The sequence below is a fragment of the Rhinatrema bivittatum genome, chromosome 4 (assembly GCF_901001135.1).
Source record: "Rhinatrema bivittatum chromosome 4, aRhiBiv1.1, whole genome shotgun sequence".
Classification (NCBI taxonomy): domain Eukaryota; kingdom Metazoa; phylum Chordata; class Amphibia; order Gymnophiona; family Rhinatrematidae; genus Rhinatrema; species Rhinatrema bivittatum.
The window spans coordinates 244,454,289-244,467,918 of NC_042618.1; the positions used below are offsets into that span (position 1 = coordinate 244,454,289).

Below are 13,630 nucleotides of genomic sequence, written 5' to 3' on the forward strand. Positions count from 1 at the left end.
CCCCTAACCGTGGCCACCGCCCTTCCTAATCCCATTCTTCCCTGCAAGAAATCCCGAGTCTCAGACCAGGCCTTTTTCTCTCCAGAAAAGCATCTTGAGGGTTGTTTTCACCCAGCTGAAGGAGCAGCTGGCGCACAAGACGGCCAAACACGAAGCCCTTGTAAGGAAGCACAATCAAGCCATGAAATGTTTTGTGTCCCTGCTGACCTACAAGGAGTAAATCCAGAATTTATATGCTCTTTTGCAGCTTGAAAAGGGAGAAGGGCATTTCCCTGTGGCTCTCTCGACTCTGTTGAGGCCCCCGGTCGCCCCTCAAGGTAATTTGAGATGGTCATCCCTCTGTGCTCCATGGGACTTCAGGCCAAGAATCTGCAAGACCTGGAGAACAATTGGCACCTGGGCTACTCTGACCCTCTGAGGGGGGTCTAGAGGAGGAGGAGGTACTGTTATGTCGGTTGGCCGCTGAACCCACGATCGATCTTCCTCACCGCCCTGCTGGGGGCAGCTCCCAGCTCTACAGCACGACAGGGGAGGCACTCGAGTCGTGGTAAAGATGCCGCCACCGATCCACGCTCCGACTTCGGACCTCCCTAGGCTCTATTTAAAGGGCCAATAGCGGGAACTCCTGGGCCATCCCCAACTGATGACATTATTTCCTGGAGATATTTAAGCATCTCCTCTGGCCTATGCAAACTGACTTGGCAACGGATTCCATCGCTATTCTGCTTGCTCCTGTCTCCTCAGACCTGTCGTGACTGTCTCTGATCTACTTTAGGATCTGGACCCTGGCTCAGATACCCGCTTCTGGGGTGCCTGCTTGCGCTCCGATCGGAGACCTGGTCTCCTGGCTTCCCCCGCTCCTCAGGCTAACCCTGCGCCTTCCAGAGGTCCTACCCATTGACTTCCCTGCTCCTCGTGGATGCCTCTGAGAACTGCCTCATTACACTGGAGACTCATCGCCGTACTTCCCCACTCCTCGGGGCAGTGCCTACGTTCTACACCTGAGACTGTCTGTGCTTCCCCGCTCCCCGGGGCAGTGCTTACGTTTCACACTGGTGACTGTCTGCGCTTCCCTGCACCGGGGCAGTGCCTACGTTCTACACCAGAGACTGTTTGTGCTTCCCTGCTCCTCAGGGCAGTGCCTTCATATTGCATCTGTGACTGTACTATCACACGCTTCTCAGGGTGGTGTCTCCATTCCTCTACCGAGGTTTAATTGTGCGCAGCCCTGCTCCTCTGGGTTGCTTATGTCATTGTCTGGAGCCTCGACTTGGGCTTCCCCGCTCAGTAGGATAGCCTACGTCATAGCATCAGTGCCTTCCTTGCTACACAGCTCCACCCCTCAGGGCTATCTCTGCAGCATACCTCCTTCCTGCCTCCTTCCCGCTCCTCTGGGTTGCTTATGTCATTGTCTGGAGCCTCGACTTGGGCTTCCCCGCTCAGCGGGATAGCCAACGTCATAGCATTAGTGCCTTCCTTACTATGCAGCTCCACCCCTCAGGGCTATCTCTGCAGCATACCTCCTTCCTGCCTCGCACTCCCCGCTCCTCGGGCCTGCCTAGCACCGCTCTCTCTCGGAGGCCTCTGCTCAGGTACTGCTCTCCAGCCCAACCTGTGTACTGTGGGATCCCTCTGTTCTGGGTCTCACCCCTCTCCTCTGGACCTCCCCACAGACTTCTCTCCACAAGCTCCTGCTGCACCTGACCTCGCCTCCTGATGGTGAGGACCTGTGGGGCTCCTTCCCACAGGTGGTAACAACCCTCACCTCGGGTAAGGGTCCACGAAACCCACGAAGCATAACAGCTTTGTTTTATCTAGTTCCCTTATTTTGTCCAATATGTAGTATGTTATTAGTTGTATGAAAATTTCTCTACAAGACATAAATAGGTGCTGTACAGGTGCAATAGTACGCCAGCTGGAGTCACTCCTTTCTCTATTAGGAGTAAATAAGCTGAAGGATTGCCAGAGGAAACTAAAAGGCATGTATGTATTGGTGAATCAGTCTTTGTTGGCATATCTGTGAGCAGAATGGAGAGTATTAATGGAAAGTCTTTAGTGTGCCACCCTCTCCTCAATGCTCCAAGTCTTGCCAAGTATTTTTTGTTTTAGTTTTACAATAAGCTCATGAATAAAACAGTTATGATGTGGCTGGCTTTTTTCTCCCTTTTTATTATTTACCCTCCAGAGACCAAAAGTGATTCTGGTGAAATGAGGCTTAATTTCAAAATTAGTTTAATTAAATGGTTAAAAGCCTTTAAAATCTGCTTATCGCTAGTTCAAGAAACTGCATCATGAGCCGTACAGTTTCAATTGTTAGCTGTTGATTCCATGCATTCTGCCATGTGGATGTGCTAGATTTGGAAGTAAGGGTGGAGAAATTGTTCTGAATAAGAATGATTTTAATGATGCTATGGTTTACGGTTAGAGAAGTGCAATCATTTCAGCCCTAATTTCAAAAAGGAAGGGTTTGCTTTCTGCACCTCCATTTTAAATGACCCGGTCATGCCATATTTCAGCTTCAGATGGATACCTGAAAAAGGGTCCCAAGTGGTTCTAAAAGCTCAATCATGACATTTTGAAAACTTCTTATGCTTCCCTGTGACCAATATGGCTACTATACTTCTGCTACTAAAAACAAATATGTCTTTTAAATTCTGGACCAACTCTTTAAACAATATAGTACTCTATTCTATGAATAAACAGGCAGCAGGATTCAATCTCAGCGCCAAAGCTCTGTTTCGCTACTCTGGAATGCCTACAAATTTGAAGAAATAAGCAATCAGTAACACTGACGCAGATTTGGTGGTTCGAAACACGTGTTTTGATTAAGAAACATGCCAAGAACACAATGGCTGCTGAAACTTGCTAAGATAAGTAATCACCAGGAAGGTTTAACAATATTTTTATTCACAAAACAAAAAATTCATAAAGAATAATAAGTTCGGGACCTATAATTAAATAAATAGCAAAGGTGATGCACCAGAAGTGCTTATTTTGCTGGCTCATTAACTGTATATGTTTATTCATAGAATAGAGTACTATAACTCTGCACCATACATTTGCTATTTGCTAAATGTTTTCAATAAAACTAGAAATATTTTGTTAAAAAGTATTTTCTCTATAATCATAGAGAAATGATGGTCAGGAAATATAAATTTCCTTCTTCTACAAGGGTTTAACTCCTAGTTAGATCCTACCAGAGGCTAAACTGGGTATTACTTCCCTGCAGAGGCTCAAAGGACAGCTGAAATTACATCTCCTGACCTAGAAGAAGCTCTGAAATAAGAAGATATCAACTATTAACAAAAAAAAAAAAAAAAAATGGAATTGCCTTTCAGGTTTCTTGTCAAATCATGTCATTTCTCTATGGGGGTCATTTTTCAAGCGGATCGCACGCGAAAAGTCCCTTATTGCGTGCGATACCAAGATCGGGGCAGAGTCGGGACGGTGACAGCCCTGGAAGAGGAGGAGTCGGGGCGGTACCAGAGCTGACACCGCGAAGACTTCACCAACAGCAAACGGTACGCTGCGTTTTCACGCCGAATAACTACACCTTTTATGGTGTAGTTATTTGGCGCGACGCTGGCAGCGATCGCACCGCGGAGGTGCGATCACTGCCGGCTCTCGCAGGACCGCCCCCCCCCCTCCCCGTTTCACTCCCTCTGCCCCCCATTACTGCGGGATTCAAAGAGCCCAGCGGTATTAATAAATTCAGTCCTATGTCATATATGATCACCGTCATGCCAGTTCCTCTCAGTTTCAACACTGTGGATTATTGACAAATGGGGAGGACAATTCTCGGAGCCATTTGTCCAGGTAAATAGTGATTTTGTCTGGAAACTGTCCTCCCTCAGGCTTCCTAAAAGTATGCCCAGCCTTCCATGGCACACAGCCTTTTAGCCACGTGGGGATGAGGCATTCCCAGAGGAGTGTTAAGGTTGAAGGAAGAAATGATGCTTGCAAATTGTATTTTCAAATCTGCATACATTATTTTCCATTTAAATTTCACTGCCATAGAAAGCAGAAGCAGAGTTTGTGGGTGCTTTGTACCTGAATACAAGTTTCATAGGGAATGAATAAACGTATTTTGCTTTTGAAAATTGGGCGCAGGGGCTGCAGGTACAAAGTATCTGTAAACTTTGCACCTAGGAGGGAGTTTAAAATTCCCCCACCCCCCGTATTTGTTTGGACCAAGAGTAGTCCCCTAGTGCGCAATTTTTAAAACAAAGCCACATGACCAGGTTAAAAGTCTTAAGACAATCCTCAACTGAAACAAAGAATCTGGACAAATATTTCCTAAAGGATTGTTAACTGAAAGCTACTATGAGATGAACAACAGAAATTAATCCATATCTTATATGACAGTCTGTCGATTAGAAATCCTAAAACACATATTTCTCTTCCTGGAGTCATTATCTTATCAGATTATATTTTATTAGACATTCTTTACAAATTTAAAATACTGCTATTTTTACAAGCACAGAAGAAAATCAGAACAATTGTACTTATGTATTCATTAAAACCAACCACAAAATAAGAACATATTATATCAATTATCAAAGAACTTGATATGTATATATCTAAAGTGCATTATTTTACAAAAAAAATATAGAAAGTCAGCAGCACCGAGATACATTTACAAAATAAATACACCATTCAACAAAATAAATTATGATAAATGTGACAATAAAAATTGACTTAGCCTTGGCAAAAATATTCACAATGACCAAATGTGCAGTTTCAAAGAGCACTGGAAGGGGGAAAGGTTTTATTCTGATGGGTTCACAATATTTACAGACAATAAATATTTCTAATACTTTCCATATGTTCACCATTACAGAATACTGCCACATGTTTTCTGAAAGTCCCAGCTGAAACATTTCAACGCCTCCTGAAAGAGAGAGCAAGAGAAAAAAAAAAAACAAAGAAAATAAAGCATTATTTTTCCCCTTCCTGAAAAAACTAATTTTAAACTCAATCATAACACTGCAAGAAATACAGTATTAAACACTGTGGCTCTTGTAGCTGGATTTTTTATTGGTTGATGTGGTTAGTATACAGATGTAGCGTGATTATCTTAATGTTTATTAGACAATTTATTTTGAATGATATTTTATGCACTACAATGACCCTAGAGATATTTCCAAGTCTGACGTCCTCTGCCTCACTGGCACCATCTATCTACAACTTGTACCAGTGATGCCAATTCAGGGCTTTCCAGTGGGTTTTTCTATGTTGACTTAAGATACTGTTTTCATCGTATTTCAAAATCTCTGTACTTTATCCAGCCCTCTCTCAGGATTTTATTTTATTGATACTCGGAAGAAATAAGCCTTCCTGGGTCATATCTAGATTCCATCTAAATCCCCCTGTGACTCAACTTGTCTCGGTCTTCACAAGCGATGTTGCAAGTTGCAGGTGCAACACCAAAAGGTTTCACCTCGTAAATGTAAGGGTGAGGGTAAATCTGAGCTGCTGAACCGGCAAATTCTACTGAATTTCATGCGCTTCCTCACTAGAGGATCAGATCTGGGTCATGGCCGACTAACCCATTCCTTCCTAGCTCAAATTCAGATGCTGAAGACACTTTCTTCAGCAGTCAGAAGTGTGGCTGTCATATTTTCCAATCTGAGAGGCATGAAGTCAAGATGCAGATCATACCAGGATGGACTGTCCCATCAATATGAAGGTTTTTGCCATGGAAAACCAAACTGCGACTCTTTACTGAACTGGCAAAATGCCTCGCCCCTCTCAGTTAAACTAGTAACACCGGATATAGCAGATCCCTTTTCAAATCAGTCTGTTCCAAATCAGTCTGGCAACTGAAAAATCCTCTGTTCTAGCAAGGGTATTACATCCAACCTAAAGTTCAATAATACAAAGGGGAATACGAAAACAAATCTGAACAAGAAAAGAGGTGAACTGAGGCAGTGTTTTGTTTATTCTGGAAGTCCATAGCCAAGCAAATCTAGATGTACCTGGCATTCGCTTTCATATAAGGACTCACGGTACATTCATTCCAACTGCTGTCAAATAATTCCTGTGGTACCATTTCATTAACTCGTTCTGCTCTCAGTGAATTACTGCTTGGGCGAGGGAGATTTCTTCATATCTTAAAAGGAAGTTTATGGTACGAGATCTATTTGTGCCTTGTGCTACAGATGTGAAATGCAATTGTTCCTTATTATTGAGAAAGATGCCATTAAAACAAATAGAGTTGCTGCATTAATTTTGCAAAGCATCCCTAAAGAAAACTATTCCTGGCTCAATTCACCCCAAATCTTTATGGCTTCTGGAGGGCAAATAGTGGAAAGAACCCAACTGTCATAAAAGCAGCTATTCAGGAAATATTTGGCAAAACCCCTAAATATTTGCTATGGCATGAAACTAGATAACCAGGAGGAGGAGCAGTTATAGATAATCTGCTTACACCCGCCATTCTCCAAGCAGGCATACTCACAAGCGCCCGTTTATCTATGTACATACAAATATATTTCCCAGCGCACATTCAACCCACAGAAATAGCAGGTGTAAGGTACAGGTATACTTTTGGACTCAAATAACTTGTGGCTAATTATCAAAGAGAAACTTTGAAACTGAAAATTAGCTACAGGGTAAGTGGGTACAAAAATACCTGCAAACCTTGCACCTGGGCAGATTAGAGAAAATGTCACCCCCTCTTCCCCCCCTCTTCCCCCCATTTCTTTGCTACTTCCTTGTAATTTTAAGAACATCTGTATATCGCATAATAGTGTGTACCATTAACTCTCAATTAGGTGAGTCAAATGATGAGTTATAAATTGCTGGTGTTAAAATGCAAATAATATTACAACAGATAAGAGTTTTTATGATCATAAATGAAAGCTGTACATTTTTATTTTCTCTCTCTTATGGAGTAGGGCTGCATAAATCCTCTCAAGCACATTCCAAGGAAGCAGTGAGATGGCTGAAGTGTAGGCAAGCATTTTGGGCTTCTTGCCTTAGTTTGAGCTTACACCCAGGGGGAGCATGCTCAGTGTGCTTCCTCTGCTCTGTTTCAGATGTTGTCAAGAACAACTCCATAAAAGAAAAGGAGGGAGAAGGACTCATGCATACCATAATGATGCTGATAATGAATTATGCTCAGAATAGAGGCCACTGTCTAGAAGTCTATGTAAGTGGTGTTTATGCCACCAATTTTGGTATGTTTGTGAAGCATATGAGGTCTATGCTGCAGGCATGCATTGCTGGAGGACTAATATAAGAAATGTTATACGAGGGAATGGGTAACTCCTGGGAAGTTGTCCCAATGGAAATTCTTGCTTCTCACACACTCACTCCACAGGCTGAAAAAGTGCATGATGCATGCAGTTTGCATGAATTGTTGAAACAGGACTAGTAGTCGAATGGGGACTCATGGCAGATGCAATGTTTTTAAAACATTTCTGTGAGCTTTTTTTAAAGAGTTTGTTTGCTAATTTTCTTTCCTAAGCAATTGATGATGAGACATCATAAAAATTGCCTAAAAGCTGAAGATTACTGTATGGATTTTCAGAGGAGTTCATGGGAGGTGGCGGACAATTTGTGGCTAATCTATGTAAAGCACTAAGCATTCCTCTGTCTGGCTACAGATTACCCATAAAGAGTGAGGGGGACTGCAGTATTCTGAAGTCTGCAATAGATATTAATAATAAACCCTTTAATATTATAACCAAAAGGTACATTAACTGTCAAGTGATATGGAAGAGGAAGGGAATATATCAGGGTATAAAGAAAAGTCACTGCTATATATTATATAAAGTTAAGTGAATAACTTGCCCTAGAAAACATGCTTTACTAGAAAGCATCTTATATACACAGTCCCCAGTACAGTAGACTAAAAGTAATCAGAGGCTAAAATGCCATGCCAAGACAGTGAGTCAAAGGCCTCTATTTATACTAAACATGCCAGGGACATATACCTGTACATCCATTAAAATATGAACTAATGAAACCGAAAGCACAGTTAATTTCTCTGCTTCATATTTACAAAAGGCACTACGGGTTGCAGGAGAGATTAATAAAACAAAAAAGATATGAAGGTAAAATACTTTTGTAAATTTATGGATATGTATGTATTTGTGGTGTATATATATATATATATATATATAAATAAAATATATGCATATGGAGAGAGGGGGAGGTCTTATAATACATTAAGGGCTGGATTTTAAAACCTACGCGCACGGGGTACATTTGTGCATGCTACCCGGTGCGCACAAATGTATGCCCCATTTTATAACGTGCACGCAGCCGCACGCATGTTATAAAATTCAGGGTCAGCGTGCGCAAGGGGGTGCACACTAGTGCACCTTGCGTGCACCAAGCCCTAGGGGAGCTCCGATGGCTTTCCCTGTTCCCTACAAGGCCGCTCCGAAATCGGAGAGAACTTTCCTTCCGCCCCCCACATTCCCCTCCCTTCCCCTACCTAACCCACCCCCCAGCCCTATCTAAAACCCCCTCTAACCTTTGTTTAATAAGTTGCGCACGCAGGCGTAGGTTGCGCGCGCTGGCCAAGTGCCGGCGCACAATCCCCCAGCACGGCCGCTGTGCCGGAGGCCTCGGTCCTGCCCCGCCCCTTTCACAAAGCCCCGGGACATACGCGCATCCCGGGGCTTGCTCGTGTCGCCGGGCCTATGCAAAATAGGCTCAGCGCACGTAGGGCTTTTTAAATCTGCCCCTAAAGATGGAGCCAGCCCCATGGCTCAGGTTATAGTGTTGAAGCACAGCAGACTCAGGTCCAGGTTTGCTGTCTGGCGGGGGCTGGAAGGGATCAGGTGCACCTAAGAAACTTCTCTACAGCTCTCAGGGCCAGGAAGGGTTCCTGTGTTCACTCAGGCATGCCTTCTGGAATTGGGGGAGGGATTTAAAAATTGAGGGGGAAATGGAGTTAAAAATATCAGCTGTTGATGTGAACTATTTCAATCATCCAAATATGTTATAACATTTTCTGTAGCTCCTGGAGGTAACCAATATTTGATGACAGTCAATCTGGAACAGGCTCTTCTTAAGTAACTGAACCAAAAGCAGACACAGTAATACTTAAGCTCATTGTTAAAGCTATGTTGAGCAGAAAGGAACTTCCTATTGGAAAAAAATATATATATTTAAACTTGGAAAAGGAGACGGTGGTAAATGTTTGCTAAAGTTATTCTTTCAAGCAAATCTCCTTTTTTTTCAGAATTGAGTGAAAGAATGTGTTTTGGAAGTGTAAGCAATCACCTTTTTCACTTCATGTTTTATGCCCTTGTTTTATTTTAAAATGCAGGAATAATCAGCGCCGGACCAAGGCTTCATCTGATATTTTCACTCTCATTCCATCCCCAACCCAAACATTTCCTTCCCAACAACAAGAACAACAAAGCTAGTGTTTTCCTCGCACTGATGATTGAAGCTTTCATTTCTTGCCATTAAAAACATTCATTGTCATGTATGAGAGAAACTTGTCTATCCAAGGGTAATGCTCTGCATTTTTCAGCAGCAACGTAATTATCTCACTGGCTGGCAAGAAGACAGAGAGGAATATAAAGGTCCTCCTGATAGAGAAGGTACTTTTTTCTATTTTCATGAAAGACTAGGCTGCATTGTCTGTAGATATTACTGGCATTTGTGTTCTTCATGCCATGAGACAGTAAAATGCTATAAATACAGTCAGACTATATGCATAAAGGGTTCTAACAAGGAAATGTCTCACAGAGAGTAGTGTATGGCTGTTTCACTTACACTGAACTGGTTTCACATGAAGAGAACTTCTATAGGTTTTCTTTTCAAAATCCTTCAGTCTCTACTGAAACTTTGTCATGCAGGGAGATAAACAGCATTCTCTGAAGGCAAGCAGTTCACCAAGCTACATAGGTGGGTCACATGACTGTACTCAGTACCAAATAGACATGAGTATTCCAGTGCTTTTTGGGATAAGCAATGACTTTTTACTGTGCACGCATGATTTTTCTTAAAATGCTGTGGTCCTATGGTTCCCCTCGGTTAATTTTTGTCCTCTGTGACCACGGGATGCTATTTCTTCCTGTGGCCCCCACACATCACTGAAAAGTAGCTATTTTGGATTTGTAGAAGCAGTGATCTGTATTGGGACCCGTACTTTTCAATATATTTATAAATGATCTGGAAAGGAATACAAGTGAAGTCATCAAATTTGCAGATGATACTAAATTATTCAGAGTAGTTAAATCACAAGCGGATTGTGATAAATTGCAGGAAGACCTTGTGGGACTGGAAAATTGGATATCCAAATGGAAGATGAAATTTAATGTGGATAAGTGCAAGGTGATGCATATAGGGAAAAATAACCCATGCTATAGTTACACAATGTTAGGATCTATATTAGGAGCTACCAACCAAGAAAGAGATCTAGGTATCATAGTGGATAACACATTGAAATAATCGGTTCAGTAGGCTGCGGCAGTCAAAAAAGCAAACAGAATGTTGGGAATTATTAGAAAGGGAGTGGTGAATAAAACAGAAAATGTCATAATGCCTCTGTATTGCTCCATGGTGAGACCGCACCTTGAATACTGTGTACAATTCAGGTCGCCACATCTCAAAAAAAGATATAGTTGATATGGAGAAGGTACAGAGAAGGGTGACCAAAATGATAAAGGGGATGGAAAAGCTCCCCTATGAGGAAAGACTAAAGATGTTAGGACTTTTCAGCTTGGAGAAGAGACGGCTGAGGGGGGATATGATAGAGGTGTTTAAAATCATGAGAGGTCTAAAATAGGTAAATGTGAATCAGTTATTTACTCTTTCAGATAACAGAAGGACTAGGGGGCACTCCATGAAGTTAGCATGTGGCACATTTAAAACTAATCGGAGAAAGTTCTTTTTCACTCAACGCACAATTAAACTCTGGAATTTGTTGCCAGAGGATGTGGTTAGTGCAGCTGGGTTTAAAAAAGGATTGGATAAGTTCTTGGAGGAAAAGTCCATTACCTGTGACTGCTATTAAGTTGACTTAGAAAATAGCCACTGCTTTTACTAGCAACAGTAACATAGAATAGACTTAGTTTCTGGGTACTTGCCAGGTACATATGGCCTGGATTGGCCACTGTTGGAAACAGGATGCTGGGCTTGATGGACCCTTGATCTGACCCAGTATGGCATTTTCTTATGTTCTTATCTGATTTCATATGAAAACAGTCATTGGACGGCAGCAACTTTAGGTCATTAGATCTGTTGACTTGGTTCCGAACAGGTAACACAATAATGAAAGGTTTTATGTCACAGTGATAATCTACCAAGTTGTCCATGTTATACAGAGTTTGAGTAGAACTATCATTACCTTAAATTAAGAATCTGCCTAAAGCCAGAGATGTCCAAAATGGGAACCTCTTCAACGCCACTCCCAGAGCTTGCCCATGCTGAGCGGGCTCTCCTCTTTTTCTTTTCTTGTTCTTTGCGTTTCCCGGGTTTCCCTTTCTTCTTTTTTCCTGGTGTCTTCAGGGGAGGTTCTTTGTATGGCTGAGCTTTGTTTGTCTCCTGAGTTAGGTACTTGCCCTCATCATCACTACCAAGCCTGATATTATTGTAGTTCTTTGTGTTGGTAGCAGGCTTAGGGTTAGGCGAAACCTCTGATGTTGCTCGGATTTCAGCCGTATTAACCCCATCTATTAAATTCTGAAGAAAGATTCTTCGCCGTAGCTCTTGAATTGATTTCCCCTTGTCATGCAGTAACTGGTGTTCAGACACTGCCCTTTTTCTGCAGGTGAAAAAAAACAAAACAATTACAAATTCTCCCTTTACAAAATTCAGTTATCTGCTTGTGACTGAAACTACTGTAAATATGACATCTTCCCAGGACCCTAAGCTTTTAGTTTATCAAACCAAGGAAAGGAGGAAGAAACAAAAGCTGTTTCTGGGTTTATTACCAACATCAGAGAAAGAGATAGGGAGAAGTGATTCATCCATTGGTAGTAAAGGCCATGCCAGGCAAAGGAAGACTGTTCACACATTGGTCATTTTCTTGAATCCCAGATAATTCAGTATCATTTTAACAGCCTTTGTGATTCACCTTCTTTGTAATAATCAAGGCTGCTTTCCTACCTGTTGTACATTTCATATTTTTTTTTTTAACAAGCAGGAAGTACTGTTTTAAAAAGTAGAATTCCCATCATTTTGTTCTGAAGTTCTGTTTTTATTAGGCCTTCTTACTAAAATGCATGTGTACAGGTATGCATTTAACATTAATGAGGGGAGTAATTTGATGGGTGGAAAAAGCTAACAATAATAATAATACTGCTCTTATATGGAGTCTTTGTAGACTTAAGAGCCCAGTTTTCAAAACAGTCCACAGTTCACTATTTGCAAGTGTAAGGACTTGCAGAGCTTGAGGTTAGTATTTTAAAAACTGTGTGGCGGGAGCTGCAAGGTTTATAGAACACCACATATTTCTGCCCTGCAAGTTCGCTCATATGTTTCCATACACATGTATATTTTGTAATGCAGGAACACACATACTTTCTTTTCCCATTTTATAAAATTATGCACATATATTTTATAAACATAATAATTATAATTATATCAATGCACGCATAGTGACCAGAACTAAACTTGGAGGCAGGTTTTTTGTAAAGCGTGCGCATACTCTGTTTCTGAAAATACATACATGTGTGCATACTTTAAAACACTGGTTTGCCTTAGCTCCATCAGTTCACCTCTTCCCTCCAGCACTTCACCTTGAGCCTCCACCATTACACCCAGAACTCTGACCCAAAAACTACAGACAAAAGCAAGTGGGATTTCAATTGCATGAGTCAATCAGCAGGTATAAAAGTGTACAAATTTAGAAAATGCATGCACGTCTACCACTTTTAAAATAGCAACATGCACATACTTCCGAATCCTACCCAGGAATGCCCCTAAACCACTCCTTTTTGTCCTGATCACATTTATGCGTGACACTGCAAGTATGCACACACTCTCGAGAGTTGTCAACTCTGGTGCCTCCGGCCCTGCCACGCTGCTGCCAGCCTGGATGTCCCTGTTTGTCGGTCCTCTCCGCATGGCCCGCGGAGAGACGCCACCACCCTAATTTTATGTGCGTAACCCCCATGCAACTCTGAAAATTATTTCCAAAATGCAAATTATTTCTATCCAATTAAAACTGGTATTTTTTTTGTCTACTTCAGAAGGAGGAATGACTGGAATTTGATCCAGTAAGCCACAGGTTTACAAAAATACTTGAGTTAATCTTGGACATCAAAGCTCTTTCTCCAGCCCACAAATGATATATAATATAAACACAGAAACATAGAAATGATGGAAGAAAAGGAACAAATGGTCTGCCATTCTGCCCAGCAAGCTTATAGTAGTATCTGCTGCTCCACGCAGGTTACCCCATGCTTATCAGTTTCCCAAACCATAAAAGTCAGTGCCCTCGGTTACTGTCTGAATCCAATTCCCTGTTACCCCTTGCCATTGAAGCAGAGAGGAATGATGGCGTTGCATTAACAGTATGTAGGCTTATTGGTTAAGGGTAGTAACATCCGCACCAGCAAGTTACCCTCATGCTTATTTGTTTCCCCGGACCGTAAAAGTTGGGGCCCTTTTTGTTTGCTGTCTGTATCCCATTCCTCTTTTCCCCTGCCACTGAAGC

At 42.0% G+C, this 13,630-nt stretch overlaps 1 protein-coding gene across 2 annotated transcripts in view; it reads right to left on the reverse strand.

Annotated features, from left to right (window-relative positions):
- Positions 1 to 4,733: 4,733 nt before the first annotated feature.
- Positions 4,734 to 13,630, reverse strand: part of PTHLH (parathyroid hormone like hormone) — a 34,158-nt gene continuing 25,261 nt past the window's right edge. For both annotated transcript variants that reach the window (XM_029599987.1, XM_029599986.1), the window contains exons 5-6: positions 11,318 to 11,734; positions 4,734 to 4,891 (exon numbers count right to left, since the gene is read on the reverse strand). In XM_029599987.1, the coding sequence (XP_029455847.1) occupies positions 4,882 to 4,891; positions 11,318 to 11,734 (427 nt within the window). In that variant the 3' untranslated portion in view covers positions 4,734 to 4,881. The remainder of the gene's footprint in view (positions 4,892 to 11,317; positions 11,735 to 13,630) is intronic.